Genomic DNA, 23,762 nt, shown 5'->3' on the forward strand with positions numbered 1-23,762 from the left:
TCTTTACAACAAGAACAACGTCGGCAACCTCTGTTGACCCTTTGGCAAACTGGTGAGCTTGAATGAACGCAGAGCAGATTAAAAGAACTGCTTCTCATGTTGACACGTACCAGTGTTTGCCGTTCAGTGTGATAGGGGCTTAACGATACAATTCTGGGATGACCAGAACTTTCATCTTTGTTGTTAGGAATATTCCAAAAACAGCAATATCCGCAGTATACAGTAATTGAGCCCTTGGCTCACCTTACTGTCAAAAAATACAAGAATATATGAATGCCCACACAAATCTGTAAAAAAAAATACTGTTCGATCATTTCAGAGTTTAGAAAGGTTTGTACAAGAGTAAGTGAAATTCAGTTAATTTAGCATGCAAAATGCGACATCAAAGTAGTGATGAATTATGCTGGCTAATTTTGTGCCTATAAATAAAGTGTAAGAAAGGCAGGTGCAAATTCGAATGCAAAAAAATGATAGGCGGTGGATAAAACTTTTCTGCTTGTGTAACTCCCCCCAAAGGCTTCATAGACTTGCCAATAACAACAATAAGTAATGCCATATGGCTAATGGCAAAACTCTTCAACTTGACAGCCTGCATTCATTCTGTCATTTCAGTGCACTGCAGAGTGACTGTTGCTGCTGGCCTCACCCAGATTAAAGGTAGACAATAGAGTGTGTTTCAGGCATCAAATGAGTGAATAATTGAAAAAAAATGGTTTATCAGAATGAACTTTAAATAACCTCTGTAGTTTATTGGACTGAATATACAGTGCCAGTCAAAAGTGTGGAAACAACTTTTAATTCAGTGATTTTTCCTTATTAAAAAAAAGTCTCGTTTGTAAATACTTAGTCAATTAAGTTCATATTTGGTCTATATTTAATTTGATATAGGTTTTTTCATATACATTTATTACCTATAAAACCACATTTTCCACTTGCTGTTGACTGAAAATGACATCACATGTGCTTGACACTTGGCTAAGGATGAATTACAACTCAGCTTACAAACACCACATGAGCAAATCCAGAAAACAGGTGAGCCATGATTGGTTGTTACTTGAACTTTGAGAATGTCAATTTCAGATGACACTGACTGGAAAAAAAAACATTTTTAAAAGGTATTAATTGTACATTAACAATAATTTAGTTATCAAACTAATTTAGACTAAATATTAACTTTTTATTGCTGAAAGTTGTTAAATAGTTTAGTTCACATATATCAGGGGTGTCCAAAGTCGGTCCTCAAGGGCCGCTGTCCTGCATGTTTTCCAGGTTTTGTTTCCTGACACACCTGATTCAAAAGATCAGCTCATCAGCAAGCTCAGCAGATGCCTGATAACGATCGTGACCATTTGAATCAGGTGTGACAGGAAAAGAAACCTGGAAAACATGCAGGACAGCGGCCCTCGAGGACCGACTTTGGACACCCCTGACATATATGAATGGAGTTAAATGTCTTTTTTTTTTTAATGTTATTGGCAGTGTGCACAGGTGCAGCGGCTCTCAGCTCTTCAAATTCCCAATTTCATCTTACACCTATGCAAAGACAATAAAGGCATTCTATTCTATTCTAAACTCTAAGTATGAAGAAATATTGATGGCATTATCTGGTAGACAAAAAAATAGTACATCTTTGTATTTTCTTAGTCACAATCATGTCATTTGAACAGTATTGTAGAACAGTAGCACTAGTACTGACTAAATCAAACAATGCGTTCTATGTTGTTTGCAAAAGCTGGTTGTACCTCCTTCAGCTCCCTCACTGGTGTAGTGTCATCACCCAGCACTCCAAGAGTGAATCTCAGTGTCTGCCATATTTTATTACAGAAATGCCTGCAGCTCAGGACATGAGTTATCGATAGACTGATGTCTTCTCCTAAAATAAAAGGCAAGAAAAAGGACATACCTTTTTTGTAAAAGAAAAAAAAAAAAAAATCACCGTTGCCTTGTTTGCTGTAGTATCATTAAAATTTCACAACATCTACTGCAAAAAAAGTGACTCTAACCGGCAGTCTTTTTCTATGTCAGATGTGACACAGATGCAGAAAGTATGTTTTAAGTCATCTTTTCATGCTTCAAAATACTTTTACTTACAAAATTACTCAAACTAAAATCTTACAGCTATTTTCATAAAGGAAAAAAACAAACAATTTTCATCAAATGCAGTCTGAAGTTGCACCACAACCTCCAACCACACCTCCAAAAATCTCCTCACAAACTTCAACCTGAGACAACAAAAAGGTGCATGAAGAACAAAAAGCAGCGTGAACAATTTTCTTTTGAGGAATTAAACACAAGGATTCAAACAACGATTACTGACCCATCATCTTGTGCGAACAAAGAGCAAACCTCAGCGCATCAGTTCCACACTGAGGGATTCCTTTAGGGAAGTCTTTTTTCTGAGAGAAGCAGATGGAGTAGTTAGATGAGGTGATAGGGAGCCTTACACATTCATTCAGAAAAGATAAACATCAGAATGAGGGAATCTGACCTGAGCTTCCATGGCAACCATTTGCTCCCTGGGGTTGAGGTTCCTCTCTTTAACTTTCTCCTGAAGTCGCTGAAAGGGGAAAAAAGATATATATTTTAGAGGTGGACTCTTGCTGACCTACAACTGCTAGATATCCTATTTCCAACATGGATTAATTTTATATATATATATATATATATATATATATATATATATATATATATATATATATATAGAGAGAGAGAGAGAGAGAGAGAGAGAAAATAATGAAAATCAAGATCTGCAGAATTTAAAATGAAACTCATAAAATCATAAAATGCTCTGGACAAAAATGACAGCACGTTTAACTTAATATTCTATTGACATACCATTTGATAGGAAGGACTGCAGGTAGAATTCGGGACTCAAAGATGGTCACTGTGGGGACTGTGTAAGATTTAGACGGTTTTTTATAACGGACAGCAGGAGGTGCTGCAGGTGCTGAATTTACCATTGTTCGTAGCTATAGCAAACATGGCAGCTTGAGAAGAAGTGCCACTGCCCATGTAATATAATTTAATAGTGAGTAGACCTACAATTATATTTAAAACATACTGTTGAACATTAAGAACACATTTGTTTACAAGTTTTTGAAACTTTTAATCATTTGATTAATTCATTTTTAATGAAAAATAGTCTAAATCTTAAAGTGTCCCTTTAAAATACTCTAGTCCAATGTTCTAAGTCATTCCAAGTTTCTTTTATAACAAAGTTTAATATAGCCGCAAAGTTTTGGAGGTATGTCCTTTAGACCAGTTGTCCCCAACCCCCAGTCCGCGGACTGTTAACGGTCTGTGGATCAACTGGTACCGGGCCGCGTGGGCTGCACCCGAAATAAGGGTTTGGAGATGATTTAGTTTAATGGTACCCGCACACCGAACGCGAACGAGGCGAAAAAGCGGAACGTTTTGTATTGTAGTCAATGGAGTTCGCGTGACTGGGCGCAAATGCACATCGGGCGACGCGATGGACGCGAATGGAGAGACGCGAATGGCCGCGCGCGGTCAAAAGAATCGAAATTTCGCCTTTCGCTTGAAGTTTTTTTTTTTTTTTTTTTTTTTTACTTTTTCCGCATTTCATGTTGCGACAGCCAATCAACTTCGGCAACATTCAACGGCTCACGCAGGGGGGCAGGAATGAATCATGGCGGCCGCTTCTCGGTCACCGGGAGCGATCTAACACGGCCAGCTGAGCTTTCAATACAAAACAGAGCCAAGCAAGAGGACTCACCTGGCTTGTAGAAAGGCGGAGGCAAGAACTTGGGACAACTGGTATGAGCAGCGTTTGCTTCACTTAACAGCTGTTGAACCGTAGTTACTGTGCTAAGCTAACGATAGTGCAGCATCGTCAGCACAATATTTAGCACGCCACTTGATTGCGACATTGAAACTTGTATTTTTTGGCAGGCGAGTATTGCCGCAAAGAATAAAAGTGCTGTCGGTGAAAATATTGGCTCTGTCACATCCCAGAAAAGTAAAAGTTCTCAGCAATGCTCTTCTTTCCGGATCTACCATAAAGTGCACAGCAAGCTCGCTCCCCTCCCCTCCCCTTCCCTCCCAACCCCTCCCCTCCCCTCCCCTCCCACTGAAAGCCTTAGTAATTGACAGAAGAAATGTTGCTATGCTACACACCTCCAAGGAAACTCCATGTATAATATCCAAGGGGTCGATGACATTTCCCAAAGATTTACTCATTTTCCTCCCGTGTTTATCCCTCACCAGAGAGTGAAGAAGCACCTTAAATCAAGAAGCAGAGAGAATCTGATTTAAAAAAAAAAAAAAAGTTGAAAAAAAAAAAAAAACAGTCTTATGTGAAACAGACAAATTAATCAAGTCAAGGTAAATAACCTTATATAGCCCTAACTCACAAAAGACTCTCAACGGGCTTCACAAATCCACAATGATATCCCCTGGACATCCCCTGAACTAAGCTCCTAGAAGGGCAGCGGGAAAAAAAAAAAAAAAATCTGGGGAAAATACATTTTGGGGATTTTTAAAAAATCATTTCTTTATTATTTTTTTTTAAAAAGGATAAAATTAAATATTATAAATTAAAGAAGAGAAAAAATAAACAATAAATACAGCAGTTTATATGTTCAAAAGAAGTAGGAGGAAGTTCAAGAACTTGTCGGGTCCTACTCATTGTTTTCACTAAGTTGTTTAATATAAAAACTAGGTACGTTATAGTATATAGTAATGTACTGTGTCATTAATAAAACAAACCAGAAATACACACTTCTTAATTAACAAGAGTAAGACTGTTTCTTTTTAAACCTTTCTTTAAATGAAATTACAAAGAGTATTAGTAGTACAAGGGCAAGGACAGGAATATTTGCGCTCTGAAGGAGGTTGATAGATTTTAAACCTTTATGTATTATGTAAATTAAGATTATGTAAGTCCAAAAGTACAAACAGAAATGAGTCATATGAGGAAGAAGTAGACGATGAAGACAATAACATAGCCTCGCTGCCCTTCGCAACTTGACAAAAAGGAAATTACAGTAAAGCAATTATAAACTGTATATCACAAATAAGTCTTACACTGATAGGAATGGAAACAATATAAAAAATAGAAATGAGGAATTTGTTGAACTTTCAACATGTTATGTGACTCAAACTTGTTCAAGACAACAAAATGAATTTTGCTAAATTGAGATTTTACCTACAGAGATTATGTATTATGACTGCAAAACTATTTTAGTAAAAGGAAGTAGTTTATCCAATTGGGTAATCCCAAGGCAATAGAAAAATTATTCTGAGAAAAACTTGCAGCAGCTTTTAAAATAGGTTGTAAATTAAATGGGGGCTTTGAAGGAAATTACACATGTGAATCATTCGTGTACATGGCCTTGCAAGCTGATTTAGAAGATGTGATTTATTTATATTTAGATGATGAGAATTTATTTTTAATTATATTTTATTAAGTTTATTTATTTAGGTACTTTACTATTTCTAGGTTTCTTTGAGGATTTGTTACGTTAAGATCTAGTTTGAAAATACCTGTTTGAAAGGATACCTATGCAAACATTTGTATACACGAACACAGAAATGGCCTTTAGAATTGTAAAGAGGCAGCAGGACAACATAAGCTTTTGCTTTATCTTTAGCTTTTGATAACTTAATCCTTTGTCAAGAAAAAAAAAAAAAACTCAAAACTTTGGTTATTTATTATGTTTTTATGTCTTGACTGTTGAAGATTGATAAAAATCAGATCAATTCAAATTCATTGTAAGCCACTGATTGTTCGAGTACCTGTTTAAAAGGCAACTGGCCTGTCAGCGCTGTACCCAGCATTACCATTCTTGCCACCCAAAAGAAGATTAAGTCACTGCCTGTCTCCAGAATGGAGTTTGGGTAGAAATGCTGAAAATCTGTAGTCTGTAGGAGGACGGTGTGGTTAGTGTCTGCGACATCAATTATGTAATAAATGACAAAGTTCTACTGGAGGAGAGCCGGTACCTGTTGAGGCCAGCCCAACATAGCAAAAGGAAACAGAGCAGAGGAGAACCAGGTATCCAGAACATCGGAGTCTGAGCCACATAGCAAGGCACAAAATGAATTGATTTGATCAAACAAATGATACAATATTTGATTACAATTTTACAATTTTCATACATTAATCAACATTCAAGCTAAATATTCAGCACAAAATATTTATAAAATGTTTATAAAAATAATAAATATTAAAAAAAAATCATAATACCCAAACAGTGGTGGTTAACGAGGCCTCAATGGGAATAATATCCCTAATTTAAATAGGGTGACATGATGTGCTAGTTGATTAAATCAGATTATAATGAGATGACAACTAAACTTTTTTCTTTGTGTTTAAAAAAAAGTTCCCATGATTCTGTACAAATGTCTACAAATGATAAAAAATGCAGTTTTTGGCAATGTTCTAATCAGCTATCTCCGTAGCCCTGACAATGAAAACTAATACTGTATATGAAAATATTTCATTTCATACAAAGTGGAAATGAAAAAAAAAAAAGGTTAATGTACCCTGAGTCAAAATGATGTCCTGTGGATCCACTCCATATTTGACAGTTGCTTTCTGACGGGCTTCATCCTCGTTAATTCCCCAAACCCATTCATCCTAACAAAAACAATGAAATTTACACCTTTGGCAAGGAAACAATCTAAATACTGTTGAATCACAATGTATTTTCAACACTACATGCTGTGCTTATACATACACCCACTAACCAAAACTAAATGACCACTTGCACAAATATAAGCCTAATTCTATGTAGTCTTACGGCCACAACAAATATTCTGCCCCTACAAAGAAATTAGTTCAGGTTTGGTTGGCACTGTCAGAAAGGTATTTATTTAACCATGTTTATTTTTATTTATTTATTTATTTTGTAACAGTAGCACATAATTGTACGGCAGGCTGCATATAATCGTCCATACTACATTTTAAGAACTTTCTTCAAAAAAATTCTCTCATTCAATACTATACGAGGAAAACCAAAGTTCAGTGGGGCCTTAAAATATGAGTTGAATTCATTCCATGCTTTTATTTGATATAACTTATAGAATATGTGATGTTTCACATGTGCTTGTGGGAGCTTTAGGGCTATTACAGTAGAAGCAGCAATACACACTCCTCCTCCGGCTGTCCGTAGCTATAACAGACATGGCAATATCCGGAGGAGTGCCACCCTCCCCCTCCATGTAATATACTTTAATGATAACTAGACCTACAATTATATTTAAAACATACTGTTGGTCGTTCACACATTTATTTGCACGTTTTCGAAATTTATAATGATTTAATTTTTAATGAAAAACGGTCTAAATCCTACATATTGTCATTTTAAAATAAATGAATGGTTTTGTCACACTTATTTGTTACACTGTACTGCCGGCTGCATTTCCAGCAGAAGGCAGCATAAGAGGGAGTTGGATATACAGTACTATGAAGGGACATTTGTAATACCCGGCTTCCCTGCTCGTCCTATATGACTCAGAACACACTATTATATTTAATGTCAAAATGTTTTAGGTTAGCGTGAATATAGCAGACCATGAGTGTTTAATTTTTAAGTTTGTTGTTTAGTTTGTCAAACCTCTAAGGCATGAAGTCTCTTTTTTTAACCCCCACCCCTCCCAAAAATTTTAATTGACTTATATCTCACGCTCAAAGCACCACAGTTTCACATATTATGGTGCAGTACAGTTAAATGTCTATTGAGATAGCAAAACCCTACCTCTTGTTTGTCATTGGAACAAGGAAACTCCACTCTGTAAGCAGGGATCTGATGACCCCACCAAAGCTGCCTTGAAATGCACCAATCACTGGAAAGCAAACAGTGCTACATTGTTCACTTCCATACAATGAAAAAAGAATGCATTCAGACCCATCACAGCACAATAGATTACATACAGCTATTCCCATTTCAACAAAAGTTAAACTATATAAACTTTTGTCAATGAGAGTTAAAAATCAGGATAAGCCTACCTGATGTTGGACAGCCAATTCTTCCATGTTTTCATGTAAAACTGAGGGATGATTTCCAGCTGACCATCCTCAACAGCCTGAAAATAAAACAGCGAGTGACACTGAGGGCCGGATTCACTTAAGTTTTGCGCAGTTGTGTAAACAGAGCAAACAAATGTCAAAATTCACAAAGCAGGTGCAAATGTGAAAAGCATCTAACTGAACTGCCAAGCGGTACATTTCTCTGCGTTTGTGGTATTTAAATGAGCTTATGCATACATTTGGTGGAGAAAATGTGAATGAACGTATTTGATAAAGAATGTCTAATTCATTGACACTGATGCAAGTGTAGTAATTTTGGATAAGGATGTTATTATCATTTATGATGATCATGATGATGATGATGAATATTAAAAATAATATTTACATATAAAGTCTTTTGGGCACTAAACACTATACGATATGTATTTTACAGTATTAAACAATAATAAAATGTGGAAATAATACAAATAATAAATTAATATAAGAATAATAACTTAGAAAAGTTAAAATGGCAGAGTAAAAATTTCATTATATTGAGTGTTTTAAACAGAATGTTTTAAACAGGTGAATTGAGTTAAAAGAGTCTTTTCCTAATTGCCATGGTTCTGCCACGGTATCCTTGGCACAAAGCAATCACTTTTTGTAATTATCAGGGGGAGAAACCACACGAGCTGTCAAACATTGTGGTCATGTTTGCGCCGGCACATAATTAGCACATATCATTTGTGAACAGGACATTAAGAAGGAGCAAACTGCAGGTGCAAATGGGGACCATTATTGTAGCAAAAGCATTTACAAATGCGTAATCCAATTTACAAATACTGTTTGTAAAAAGAATCTGTATTCGTAATCACAATCAAAAATGTGTAACAAGAATCCACAAATGCATGGCTATGGGAACAAATGTGTAACGAGAATTCACAAATGTGTAAGGAGAGAGACAAATGTGTGGTGTAAATCTCAAAATGAGTACATTGTTTGTGTGTGTAAACACATGGCTGAATACATATGTAGAGGTGTAATTGTGTGATTTGTAAACACATTATTAAAGGAAATGAAGGAAAAATAAAAACAAATAATAAAAAAAAGAAAAGCATCATTACAGTTTGCATGTTCAAAAGTAATAAGAATACGTTTAGGAACTTTATGACTTTTACCCCTTGTCCTCTCTATTTTATTAGGTCATATTCAGATAATAGGTTAATTGTATACATGTATCGGAAATAAAGAATAAATTAATGTATTAGAACGAAAACAAAAAGACAGCTCTTAATAATTCTCAATTGCCTGACAATCTCATGATTCATATACGGTATTTATGTAACAGTTAAACCTCTTTGAAGCCAGTAAATGATTCACATATTTTAGATCCATTCCATAAATCCTCAATAAAAATAATTTGCTTTTTGTAGGCTCATATCTTAGATTTTTATTCAATCACTTGAACCACTCAAACTATAACAACCAACTCTGAAAAACCTTTTGAATACTGTAGCAAAGTTGGTTATTATATGCTTTATATATTTTTGTGCTGTTTCAAATTCGACCAAGTCAAAAAATTTCAGCATGTTTAATATAATTGATAATGAATTAGTTGGTTCTATGTACAGTATTTTGAAGTTAATCTTTCATATAGCTTTTTGTAAAGTAAATGGCTTTACTACCTATGAAGGCCATTGGAGAGCCCATCGTCAGGAGCGATTTTAGCTGTAAATCACCTGCGAATGGCTACAGAAAGTTGATTTGCAACTTCACTTCAGTCCTTGGTGTCCCTTAACAAAATTAGTTGCTCACAGGCGATTTAGGATGCGAATTAAATTCATCCAGCCAATCGGCTCGCCGGTGGTCTTCATAGGTAGCAAAGCCAAATGGCTCTTCTCTGGGCATTCTAGCACGAACTGTTTGCCAGTCAATTGCAGGTCACACAGAGACGAACAACCATTCACGCAGCCAGGCCTCGTCTACTATACACCTAGCCGGTGTTTTTGCAAACGGGTGAAAAATGTCTCTGTTTTGCCCTATTTGCTATACGTATCCAGCCTTTTTTTTTCATCAAAGCCGAATGTTTCAAAACCTCCAGCCAAAGTGGAGATTTGCCCAAGGCTCTGGCTTCGTGGTTGCGTATGACAAGCTTCAACGGGGATTTGCGGCATTGCGCTACTCTTTTTCTGGCTGAAGACGCGGATAACGGTGACGTCAGAGGTGAAAGTTTCTTTCTGATTGGACACGTCAGAGGCGGAGGTTCTTTCTGATTGGACAGAATTTGCGACATTAATGCCGCCTAGCAATTTGCCATTCTTGTATACAAATTTGAAACCGCAGTATGTATGTGGTTTCATATAGACGCGACTTTTTAAAATAAACAACCAACGACAAAAAGGGGGAGTCTATGCGGATTTAAATTAGTCAGTTACATGTAGACAAGCCCTCAATCACACCTAAGGACAATTTAGTATGTCCAATACACCTGCCATGCATGTTTTGGAGTGTGGGAGGAAGCCGGATTGCCCAGAGAAAGTCCATGCAGGCTCGGGGAGAACACGTAAACTTCACACAGGAAGGCCAGACCGAGGAGGATTGGAACTTGGGTACTGTGAGGCAGACGTGCTAACCAGTGCGCCTAGTGAACTAACTCATCTTTGTCTCATATATGTAAAACATAAATACTTCTCACTTCTCTTTTAAAAATTAAAAAATTCTGCTACCCACACAAAAACATGCATGAAAAATCCTAGGTGGAGGAGGGAGTCCTACATCGAAGATTTTTCTTTTTGGGAGGGGTTGGTCCCCATTAACTGCGAAAAACGAGGAAAACACAAAACCACAAAAAATTCCCAAATTGGATTATTGTTACATATTTGTGCCTTCAATCACACATTTGTGGATTCTCATTATACATTTGTGACTGCAGTTAACGGATACAGATTCTTTTTAAATATTTGGGGATTGAAATATGCAGTTCTATATAGTTTTGCAAGACAAACGGCCACATACATTTTATAACTAATATTAGTTACCTGTATAGCTTTTTGAGCCATTTTGTGGCAGCGTACGAACCATTGTTTCTTCAGAAGGGGCTCGATTACATCACCTGAGCGGCTTAGAAATAGGTAAAATAACTTGAAAAACAATATTAACATTTTTGGGGACATTGTTTTACATCTTTATGATCATGCAAATAAAGATGTGTTAAGTTTACAGTGTTAGTTTACCTGCAAATAGGTAAGGTCATGGCATGCTCCTTCTTTCCTCTAAACAACTTTTTCTCAACCAGAGCGTTCACTACCAATGGTCTTGCATCAAAACGCTTCACCCCCTTAAAAGACATTAAATGAAGAAATTTAAGGTAGATCTCCGTTTCATACTGTTGTTTTTTTCAGTATGAGCTGTAACAAGGGAACATAAACAGGAAAGACAGCAATGACAATTAAGTTGATGCACCTCCAGCCATTGTCCACAGAGAGGGGTCATCTTCCCATCTGAACCAATCACAGTGAGGTGCGGCAGAGCATGTCTCTGTGACAACATGAAGTCTGTGTGGTCATGAGCAGGCGTAATCTTTACTGCACCTTTAGATATAAAGATAGTTCAGCAAATACGTCAACAGAAATCAAGAGTCAAGTTGAGGGTGGGGGTGATTTTTCTGCATAAAACCAGGCCCATCTTGGAGTGATTGGAGACAATCACACCCAAAGTGTGTTGCTGATATCCACTTGACTCTGTTTTGTTTTTTGGTCATTGCAGGAAACCCCTTCACACAGACAGGATGTCAGAAATCTCTCACATACTTTTAAAGCCACCATCATTCAATTAGCTTGTTAAAAGCTTTCTTTTTCTTTGAAGTTGTAGGCTCTTCTCCTGTCTCTAACCTGGGCCTTTTGCTCTTCCCAAAGAAATGTTCCAGTCGATCACAAAATGCCGGTTTGCTATCGACCCCACGGGCTAAAAAGAAGTCTGCGGGATCAAGGGCATTTTCCATTCGCGCGCCAGTACTATGGAATGCCCTACCTATGGAAGTTCGCGCAGCCACCTCAAAAGAAATCTTTAAATCCCGACTAAAAACACATTTAAATTCAAAAGCATTTAGTTAATTGAGCCTGTCTGCAGCTTTCTTCTTTTTTCTTTTTTCCTGCCCCCCTCTACCGGCCGGGAGAGGGGGCTAGCTAGATGGTGAGGGTTGACTTGACCGCCTCCATTGGGTCCTGCGCTGGTCGACAATCACGGGTTAGGAGTTCGGCCGTCTGCGGTCCACCTGGCTGGAATGTGGGATAGTTCCTGCCAAATGGCTTTGCCTGCTGTCAAGACATCACTGCACTATATAGCACAATATGTTTTCTGTAATTTATATTGTTTCTGTGTCTGGTACATGCAGCTTCCACTTCAACCTGTGGGCCTGGAAGGGGGCTCCTCCCACCTGTGGTCCCTTCTGGAGGTTTCTGATTTTCCCCAAATTGGGTTTTTATGAGTTTTTCCTTCCCCTTCTGGGAGCTTTGACAGGGGATGCTGTTGTGTACCTTATACTGAAAAGATGTCTCTGTACGACCTCCTTTCATCTGTGAAGCTCTTTGAGACTTCGGTGATTTAGGGCTATGTGAATAAAATTTGATTGATTGATTGATTGATATACACACACACACACACACACATATATATATATATGTGTATATATATGTGTGTATATATATATATATAGAGAATATATATATATATATATATATATATATATATATATATATATTCTACATATATTGTATATATATATATACATACATATATACATATACATACATACATATACATACATATATATATATATATATATATTCTACATATATTGTATATATATATATACATACATATATACATATACATACATACATATACATACATATATATATACATACATATATATATATATATATATATATACATACATATATATACATATATATACATATATATATATATATATATATATATATATACATATATATATATATATATATATATATATATACACACATATATATATATATATATATATACATATATATATACATATACATATATATATATATATATATATATACATATATATACATATACATATATGTATATATGTATAGGTATGTATACATATACATATACATACATATACATATATATATACATATACATATATATACATATACATATATGTATATATATGTATATGTATGTATACATATACATATACATACATATACATATACATATATATATATATATATATATATATATATATATATATATATATATATATATATATGTATGTATATATATATATGTATGTATATATATATGTATGTATATACAGTGGGCCCCCGGGTTACGAACTTAATCCGTTCAGCGGCTACGCTCGTATCTCGAATTGCTCGTATAGCGGGAATCCGGACCCATGTTAATTCGTGAATGCGTGCAACGCGCGCAGAAGCCTTAGGTAAAATCATCACGTAAAATCATCACGCTGTATACATATATTAATATTAAGTGACATTATCTACTGTACAGTTGCATTAAATAACAAATACAAAGGAAAAATGACTTTTACCTTTGGAAAGACGTGACTTGTGCTGAGATAAGCAGAGATGAGCAGAGATGAATGCTCGAAGTCAATACGGTAAATCAGATATGCTATTGGTCTTACAGTGTCAAAGTAACTTTTTCAGTCAGGGTTTTCTCTACTTCCTTCCATCCCAACCAGCTGTGCCATCAAGCTAGATAAAGGCGTTCGGCCAATAGCATATCGGCACTTCTGTGATTGACGTGTGACGCCGGCCAATAGCATCTCCGTGAGTGAGACCGGGTGACCTTAATCGACCAATAGCATATTGGCGTCTCCTTGACTGACTGATAATTATTCGCACTTTTTTTTTAAACGGTTGGAATGTATTGACATCTTATTGATTAAAACACATTTAAACCTGTGATGATTTTTTGTCCTGCAATCGGCACACTTAATTTCATGTCAGCTGTTTTTCCCGACGTGAATTGAGCTGGGTGGAGGCGGAGGGGAGGTTGTGTGTGTTGTATTTACTAGGCACCACACTTATGGTTTGTTCGAGCGTCAGTTCACCGTTGGTTACAACTCACAGAATTGCAAGAATGGCGCTGTCCCAAAGCATGTCGGGAGGTCGCCGACTAACATGACATGCAGTTTTGTCAAGCAACCATTATATGGCACTGTGATACCAACCGTAACAGGGTGTAGAGATTAACCTTTTGAGTTGATACGGCAACGCATATAGGCTATTGGTCTTACAGTGTTACAGTAACTCTTTCAGTCATGGTGCAAATCACGGAGATACTAAAACATCATCCTCTTATTTCTTCCTTTACCGCTGCTAGTAATTTTAGAAGCTACGTCTAACAGATAAAGTTTGCAAAGTCTTCAAAACATTCCGTTTTTCACTCATTTTGTCTACTTCCTTCCATCCTGTCCCATCAAGCTAGATAAAGGCGTTCGGCCAATAGCATATCGGCATTTCTGTGATTGACGTGTGACGCCGGCCAATAGCATCTCCGTGAGTGAGACCGGGTGACCTTAATCGACCAATAGCATATTGGCGTCTCCTTGACTGACTGATAATTATTCGCACTTTTTTTTTTTAAACGGTTGGAATGTATTGACAATTAATTAAAAAAAAACACACATTTAAACCAATGACAATTCTTTGTCCTGCAATCGGCACATTTAATTTCATGTCAGCTGTTTTTCCCTTTAGCTGTACAAACACTACACTTAAATGGAAATATTTTTAGACACCGTGAGTGAGACAGTCAGTGTGAGGTTGTAAGACCAATAGCGTTCACGTTACCGCTACAAGTATCTGTTAATGATTGTAGATGATGCAACTGCTGAATATGTTGACGCAGTTAGGCGAGAACATTTCTACATACTCAATGGCTGGTTTGTCGGAATGCTCGTAAGGCGAGAGGTTTGCTCTTAAGCGGAGGACAAAAATCTCCCTGATCCACGCTCGTAAGGCAAATTGTTCGCAAATCAGGGTGCTCGTAAGCCGGGGGCTGATTGTATATATATATATATATAACACACACACACACATACATACATATATACTTTTTTTTTTTTTTTTAATAAAATATCTTTATCATTTTGGGTTCGGCCCGGTACCAGTTGATCCACGGACAAGTACTGGGCCATGCAATGGTGGTTGGGAACCCCTGATTTAAACACTATTATGGTAATAGCAGTGAAGCTTCTTTGAATTTGGATTGCTTGATTATTTTATGACTGTGTCCCAAATAGGTATTAGACCTGTGCCGAGCTCCATGTTCACAACTTCGTCAGTGACGATGGGGAGCAGTCTGTCATTGAAGGGGTGGCGGCATTGCTTTCCATGAAAATCCTAGGAAATAATCAAAGAGAAGAAACTACATATAAATTATTCGTTTCTCCCATGTTGATTCGTCTTTACACCTTTGAATTTGAAATGGAATTACTAAAAATGTGCATTATCAGCTTAGATTCAGTAACCAATTATTGTACCAAATGTGGCTCGTACATTTTGTAGAATTACAGTATGTAAATTGCAATTGACACCTATTCAGATGAGTCAGCATTAATTCAACTGTTGGTTTCAGCTTTTACATAAATATATCCTCTTGTCTGTGCACATTTTAAAGTAATTGATTGATACAAATATCTAATGCATCAAAATTTCCACAAAAAGTTCTAACCTTGTATCGAGGATCGTCAGGATGAACAGCAATGGCCACATCACCCAGTATTGTCTCTGGACGAGTTGTTGAGACCATTATTTCTCCATCTGAATGGTGTGAAAATGATAAAAAGCATGTTGCCTGGCCTTTTATAATTCACAGAGTAAAGACTAAACCACACAGTTAACTCAATTTTTATCAGTAATTTTTGTAACACTTCGTGAAAGTTTGTAAGTGTTTGCAAAGGTACTGCATATGCATTCATGTGAGGGATGCATCAGGGTGTGCTCAAGTTCAGAAAGATTTGCAAGACATTTAGATCGTGATAACAATTGTTCTTGTTGCAAGTAAATTTTGCTGTCAGTTCCATCAGAACTTCAAAGCTTCCTCTGGAGAAACTAAAACTTAATCAAAAGCACTGACTTTCAGTTAAAACTCGGAGTACCGCAAAGCACTGCTACAGAATTTTGAACATGTTCAAAATATTTGTTTGGACAAAAATAATAAATAAAACAGCTGATGATGGTCTTAAGAACATTTGGAAAATGTTTAAGACCTTTAACGAACCCTGAAAAAAAACACATTTGCCACCTTTGCCAACACTTGAAAACGTCCACCCATCAGTGGGATGGGGCTGAAGGTAGCCAATTTTGCGTTCACATCAGGGTTAGCTCCAGGTCACCAACGTTCTCAAGACATACTCAAAACAGTTTTAATGATTTTTTTCTTGCCACCAGAGCTCAGCCATCTGTTGCCAAAGAAACGAGTTGCTGACAAAATGCCCACTTTTTTATATTTTGTATTTTAGCTTTTGCTTTATGACACAAAGCTTAAAAATAAATAAACAAAAATGGACTGAGCACACACTGAAGTGGGTTTACATCCGTCAATCAGGGTCAGTATAGACCGAGGGTGCCCCCCCCCCCCCCTTTTTTTTTTCTCCAAGACCAACTTTTACAGAAGCCAACCTTCCACAATCTGACAAGGGGCAGTCATTAATGTGACGTGATCGGTATATATATTTTTTAGAAGTGCTTTGAGACATAGTGCACTGCCTGTCACACCATTGTATCGTAGTAACAGCCAAAAATGAGGAAGCCAGCGAATCCTTCAAAATAAATTGTAGTTATGGTACAAGTAACATATGGCACAAACTGACTTGGGACACTTTTTTTGAAGGTCACGACAACACTCCAGCAACTTGATAATCTTTGGTTCCCAGAGTGAACAGGCTCCAATGTGAACAAAACAGTGCTTCACACCGGTGTTGTTCTTAAATGAAGTTCAAACTGACAATTCAGGACAGTTAAAATAAAAAAAATAAAAATTTAAATCAAATGACCACTTACCTTCTTTTTTGTTTTTCAATTTAAGTTCCTTTTTTTGGTTGCTGTTGCTTACGACCAAATTACGTAGCTGGGTGGTCAACCAGTCAACTGTGGGTGACGCATTGAGCACCCTTGTATTGACAGTCTTTCTCAGTCCAGGTAGTTTTATGTGGCTTCATTTTATGAAGCGCACACCAAAAGTGTGGAAGTGCTTGCAAATGGTGGGCCTTCAATCAGTGACGTGTCACTTTGGCAATGGATTACCCAGTCCTATTAGACTCAGAGACATTTTGAACAGGAGAATGTCTTAACAACACTTGGTGAACCATTGCAACTTCAAACGAACCTTGACAAAGCCCTCATGTGAACGCGCAAACACTACGGTTGCCAAAATCCATAACATTCATCTCTCAGAGAGAGAGAGGGGCTTTAAGATAGTGTATGTGTCCATGTGTGCATGGTTGCCTGTGTGTCTATTTACCTTCTATATAATTATACTTTGAAAAAGAGTTTATGCTCAAATATTTTTCTTTGTAAATAGTTGTAAAAATAGACTTTGGTTGACTTTGGTTAGTTGACGTTAATTACTTTCAACCACATCAGGTACATTCATTCAACTGTGCACTTGCTATTTCAGCAAGCTGCAGTTATGTTGACAAGAAAACAATTCCTAAATGTCTTGGTCATTAATTAGATGGATAAGTGAAAGTATTTCCTGACTCTACCATGAACAGTCATCCTCACTGTAGGAGACACTTAACAGTGTTGGAATAATTTATTGATTCTGCGAACAACATTAATTTAAATTTCTGTTGTTGTATGGTCAAAGGATGGACAGTTATTTGTTTGTTGGTTGTTTTCACTGCCCAATGGAAATTTATGTTACTGCCCCTTTAAGGGAAGGAGCGAGGTGCCTGACACTGGCCCTTTAAGAGCCATTGGGCTTGCAGCACAGGTGGCAGTTGAGACTGATTACAGACCAGAGCCACACGGTTTTTGATCGTAATGTTTGTCTTCAAGTATTTTGTTTGAAGAGAATAGGCACTTTTTGGTAATAGATCTATTGTTTAATTCAAGCAAGATAAGCCTGTGGAATTTCATTCAAATATATATATATATATTTTTTTTTTTTTTTGGGACAAGTACACGAGTAAGCCAAGCGCTAGAAATCTTAACTCGCACACTCACCATGACCATCTACTGGGTATGCAATAGTGAACAAGGTTCCAAACTCCAGTTTGTGTTCATAGCTAGGCACAGACAGCAAAGTTTTCCCAGATAGTTCCTTGGAATCAACCTACAATAAAAATATATACGGTAAGACATTTTAGCAAATTTTCACTAAAAGATGCATTTTGACTGGAAATGAATTGACCACGAACCATTACATGCTTTCAGACCTTTTAATGCTATCTTGTGGTCTTTAAATAGATTGATTGACTTGTGGGGCCATAGTATGGGAACAGGAAACATAATATATTAATGGGCAACCATTAGGTACAAAAAATAAGCTATAGCTACATAGGTAGACTGATTTCAGGTTTGAGTGCATAAAAGTATAATAGTTATCAGAAATATTAAAAACATGTTCTCCCTAAAGACGTATTGTGGAGAATTTAGAGTTGCTGTTTACTGGTGTTACATGAATGCAGCACACGCAGTATGGTGTCACAGAGAGACCATACTTTGGAAGCATGCACCAAGCGAGCAAGAAAGTGAGTGAATACAAATACAATTCACCATTGGTTTCAGTGCATAATAGCATGGAACCTGCAAAACTTGAGCACATATGTCAACACTGCTAAGTTACCCCGGGGTTCCGTGGACATAAAGAAAAGGAAAACAACTTCTACCAGTCAAGTACAGTAGAATGCAAAGTGTACAATAACTACTCATTCTAACTCCTAAACCGATCGCCGTTCCTCGTGCATATTCATGCCACCTTATCTTCCTTCTTCTTTTATTTACGATTGTCCAAAAAACATCTACAGTATTTTGTTGGGTTATTTTTTGTTTTGTTTTGTTTTTATTCACGTTGACATACAAACAAGAAACTCGCTCGGCCGCACACAAGACACAAACTGACCTCCAAAACGTTATGTGATTTACATTGGCAAAAGTGTTCCTCCTTCACTTTCCGTATGTTAAAGAATCATGACTGCCCCCAACTGGGTGGCACTTCTCATGTAATATGAATAGCAATTACTTCATCAACGAATATATATTAAAAAATATGTTGGTTGGAAAAAAAACATTTATTTATACCTGATTGAAATTTATAGTGGGTTTTCAAAATGAATAACAGACGACTTCATATTACATATTGTCAATTTAAACAACCCTGGGTACTATCCATTGTACATAGAAAGTATTTGTTTTATCACCTCTATGTCTGAGATTGCAGACTCCAGACTACAGCTCCAATTGATGAGACTTTCAGATCGATAGATCAGACCAGCATCACACAGACGTACAAAAGCCTCAGTTACTGCCCTACTGAAATCCTGAAACAAAAACGCCAGGAAGAAAGAACAACAACCATTTTGACATATGCACTCGGACAAAATCTAAAATGTCAAATTGTTACAACTAAAATAATTTGCATTTGTTTAAATTTAACTGAACAGATTTCAGGAAATGAGTCTGGTAATTACATTGGTTAATGTCAATGTAAATTTGAGTTATGCAAATATACATGCTTGCAAAATTAATTGATATGTGGAAGGATTCAGTTTTCCAATTAGTAGAATCAGTTTTACCCAATACAGTTCAAACATGTCATACTTTATCCATGGTGAAACAGGCTCTACTCCAGTCCAATGAAGCACCAAGTTTCCTTAGCTGGTGATAGATTTCATCTCCTTTCCTGGAAAACAACCAGTGCAAACATGTAACCAGCAACAACTACACTACAGACAGTGATATATAGCAAAAAAGACAAAGAGAAATAAAGAAGGTGACTCACTCATTTTTCCATTTCCAAACTTCTTGTAAGAACTCTTCTCTACTGAAGTCTTGCCTGTGCTTCCCTTCTTCTCGAAGGAGCATCCTCTCCACCACACTCTGATTCAAAATGCGACATTAAGATGCTGTGTTCCAGTAACAAATACAGTATATGAGCCTTACTATTTATGGTTCTGGCAGCTAGTTTGCTCAAACCACTGATATCCAATACGAGAGTTAAAAAAAAAAAACCTTTAACAAATAAGAACATTATATCTTGATTGGCTGTATGATAAACATTAAAAGGGATCATTTAATTATTTAGCCATTATGTAAACTGTGCGCTTACGTATTGAAATTTATGCTAAAGATAGTTTATCATTAAAAGAAAAAAAAAACTCTTAGATGTCTAAATCAGTAGTTCTCAAAAAAAGGGGTACGAGTGCCCCTGGCGGTACATGGAGGCACCTACAAGGGTGCCAGATATAGAATCTAATCTACAGTCGGCCCCCGGCTTACGAACACCCTGATTTACAAACAATTCGCCTTACGAGCGTGGATCACGGAGATTTTTGTCCCCCACTTACGAACAAACCTTTCGCCTTACGAGCAATCCGACATGCCGGCCATTAAGTATGTGAATATGTTTCTCGCTTAACTGCGTCAACAAAATCAGCAGATGCGTCATTTAAACCTTCAGTAGATACTTGTGGCAGTAACGTGAACGCTATTGGTCTTACAACGTCACAGTGACTGTCTCAGTCACGGTGTGTAAATATATTACCATTTAAATGTAGTGTTTGTACAGCTAAAGGGAAAAACAGCTGACATGAAATTAAATGTGCAGATTGCAGGACAAAGAATTGTCATTGGTTTAAATGTGTTTTTTTTTTTTAAATTAATTGTCAATACATTCCAACCGTTTAAAAAAAGTGCGAATAAGTATCAGTCAGTCACGGAGATGCCAATATGATATTGGTCGATTAAGGTCACCCGGTCTCACTCACGGAGATGCTATTGGCCGGCGTCACACGTCAATCACAGAAGTGCCGATATGCTATTGGCTGAACGCCTTTATCTAGCTTGATGGCACAGCTGGTTGGGATGGAAGGAAGGAGAGAAAATGAGTGAAAAACAGAAGGGAGGAATGTTGTGAAGACTTTGCAAACTTTATCTGTTAGACATAGCTTCCAAAATTACTAGCAGCGGTAAAGGAAGAAATAAGAGGATGATGTTTTAGTATCTCCGTGATTAGCACCCTGACTGAAAGAGTTACTGTGACACTGTAAGACCAATAGCATATCTACTTCGCCGTGTTGACTATGAGCGACGGTCTCTGCTCCCCTCCGCTTCCACCCAGCTCAAGTCACAGTCATTCCAAAGGTAAAAGTCATTTTTCCTTTGTACTTATTATTTAATGCTACTTTACAGTAGATTATGTCACTCAATTTTAATATATGTGTACAGTCGTGGTGTTTTTACCTAGGGCATTTGCGCGTGTGCACGAATTAACATGGGTTTGGATTGCCCGTTATATGAGCAGTTCGAAATACGAGCGTACCCGCTGAACGGATTAAGTTCGTAACCCGGGGGCCCACTGTATCTTAATTTCCTGTAATATAATGATTTTTTTGCCATGACAGTAATAGTGGTGGAGCCTGAACGCCAGTAAGGCCATCTCTGCTGGCCTAAACCTACTCATAAAACACATTAATTCATAAACATTTTTAATCAACACGGACGTGTCCTGTGATAGGATAAGCACACCTGTGGGTCAAGCATCATTTTGCCATAAAATGCCATTAATTTGAACCAAGAAATTTGTTTGCTACTAGACGCTGATGTGTGTTGTTTTTTTTTTTGTAACCCACAATGGCAAGAGGAGGTGAAGTTGGATCTGGATGCAGATATACTTGGAACACCATTTTCATGATGGACCTTTCAAGAAAAAAATGGCAGAGATTGACCAACCCCAAAAAAATGGCAGAGATTGACCAACCCCATTCTAGCTAGCACTGTCTGTCCTTAGAGGGAAACGCAGGACCCACCACTGGGAAAAGTACATTTTTCTTTTCAAATTAAGAGAAATAATCCATTGGCCCATGAAGCAACTGATTGGTCAATTATGTTTTGTGACACCTTTCCACAAGCAGTAAGTTTTATATAAATGTTTGTCATGACATAATTTAAACCTGATGAGCCAAAAACAAAACAGATTGTTACACAATTTTCTTGAGTTGCTGCATCATTTTCTTGAATTGCTGAATAAAATCAGCCAACAGATCCCAAAATTAAGGTAGTTCTAAAGTTGATTAAATCAGGAAAGGATGGCACAGTAGTGTTTGCGGGTTGTTGTTTTCTTTGTATCCAAAATGCTTTGCGCTCGTTCGGGGGTTCTATTTCACATAAAAAGGTTGAAAAACACTGTCTAAATAAGTGTACTATATCCCTTTAAAGACATTTTTTCCCACTTGAAAATTACTTCAACTTCACTCGTGCTCTGGTTCAGGCAATGACCAATCACATTTCACCTGTTTTCTTGGTTTCGTCATATGACATTCACAACCTGAGCCGTGATTGGCTGTTATCTGAGCCCCCGGGTGCATCAGCTGTCATTTGCAGGTGAATGCAAAAGGCAAAATGTGTCTATTAATTGTTGATGAAAAATAATTTTTAAAATAAAATTTTAGACAAAATATTATTTTACTGCTGAAAATGGCAAAATAAGTAAAGTATCGGGCGAATTATGGGGGGTGGGAGTGAGATCAATAAACATGCCTCATTTTGGCAATCAACACTCTCCTTGGGAAATTTGACAATTAACCATTTCCCTGTAAAATTCCCAACAAAAATTGGCAGGCCTACTCCGCAAGTAATGGGTTAATTGACAAGATGAGGTAAGATTTTTCTATTCAAGCGCCATACCTTTAATACCGTTAATTATTAACAGAAAAGTCAACCATGAATGACCAGCTTTTTAACCACCATTAGGAGAAGCCCTTGATTTGAGGGGTGAGAAGCTAAACTGATTTACCTGTGTCGCTATACCAGCATGGTCACAGCCAGGCACCCATAATACTCTTCGGCCCTGCATTCTTCTCCTAGTGGATTGAACAAAGCATAGGGTGTGCCTGATTCATCATTCATCCAGCACCATTACAAATATGGCATAAAAAGTAAGCAAGGAAGCATTATGCATCTTTTTATTGCCTTTTACCATCGAACCAAAGTATCTTCTATTGCTACAGTCAGAGCATGTCCCAGATGCAGAGTCCCTGTCACATTTGGCGGCGGGATACACAAAGAGAAGTACTGATCCACAGCATGAGATAATTCAAGCACATCCTTAAAAGAAAAATAATCATGTAGTGCACACCACAATCTCAGTTGACAAAAAACTGACACAATATTTGTAAGCATGTGAGTGGTCACCAACATGTGATAGATGTTTAAAATATCTCACATGGTGCTCAGGCCTGAAGAATCCCTCTTTCTCCCACCACTGATACCAATGGGATTCCACATAATCTGGGCTGTATGAGGCTGGTAATGGCAAACTTGTGTCTGCCATAACACGTTTGCGAATAGAAAAACGTGATTTTTAGATCTGCAGATGGATGACACTAACAAGATAACTGATATGGATGGGGAGTGGGGGGCATTAAACACTCACTTTTCTTTGCCCCGGGTGGTGTATGAGTAGTGTAGTTTATTCTCTCCTTCTCATTCCATTTGAGTACGTCTTTTTCGGAATTCTGTCAACAAAACATCACAGC

General features: G+C 37.1%; 1 protein-coding gene across 2 annotated transcripts in view; it reads right to left on the bottom strand.

The window, feature by feature from the left end:
* Positions 1-23,762, bottom strand: part of vars2 (valyl-tRNA synthetase 2, mitochondrial) — a 37,397-nt gene that overhangs the window by 13,005 nt on the left and 630 nt on the right. For both annotated transcript variants that reach the window (XM_088404325.1, XM_088404324.1), the window contains exons 2-23: positions 23,660-23,741; positions 23,450-23,550; positions 23,204-23,331; positions 23,021-23,087; positions 20,009-20,106; positions 19,828-19,909; positions 19,428-19,547; positions 18,232-18,340; positions 15,734-15,822; positions 15,312-15,402; positions 11,435-11,562; positions 11,206-11,309; positions 11,011-11,092; positions 7,973-8,049; positions 7,722-7,809; positions 6,508-6,601; positions 5,965-6,035; positions 5,758-5,883; positions 4,138-4,242; positions 2,489-2,557; positions 2,318-2,396; positions 1,743-1,873 (exon numbers count right to left, since the gene is read on the bottom strand). In XM_088404325.1, the coding sequence (XP_088260451.1) occupies positions 1,743-1,873; positions 2,318-2,396; positions 2,489-2,557; positions 4,138-4,242; positions 5,758-5,883; positions 5,965-6,035; positions 6,508-6,601; positions 7,722-7,809; positions 7,973-8,049; positions 11,011-11,092; positions 11,206-11,309; positions 11,435-11,562; positions 15,312-15,402; positions 15,734-15,822; positions 18,232-18,340; positions 19,428-19,547; positions 19,828-19,909; positions 20,009-20,106; positions 23,021-23,087; positions 23,204-23,331; positions 23,450-23,550; positions 23,660-23,741 (2,121 nt within the window). The remainder of the gene's footprint in view (positions 1-1,742; positions 1,874-2,317; positions 2,397-2,488; positions 2,558-4,137; positions 4,243-5,757; positions 5,884-5,964; positions 6,036-6,507; positions 6,602-7,721; positions 7,810-7,972; positions 8,050-11,010; positions 11,093-11,205; positions 11,310-11,434; positions 11,563-15,311; positions 15,403-15,733; positions 15,823-18,231; positions 18,341-19,427; positions 19,548-19,827; positions 19,910-20,008; positions 20,107-23,020; positions 23,088-23,203; positions 23,332-23,449; positions 23,551-23,659; positions 23,742-23,762) is intronic.

The sequence above is a fragment of the Hippichthys cyanospilos genome, chromosome 21, assembly GCF_059441005.1.
Source record: "Hippichthys cyanospilos isolate Australia breed blue-spotted pipefish chromosome 21, RoL_Hcya_1.0, whole genome shotgun sequence".
NCBI classification, from domain to species: Eukaryota; Metazoa; Chordata; class Actinopteri; order Syngnathiformes; family Syngnathidae; genus Hippichthys; species Hippichthys cyanospilos.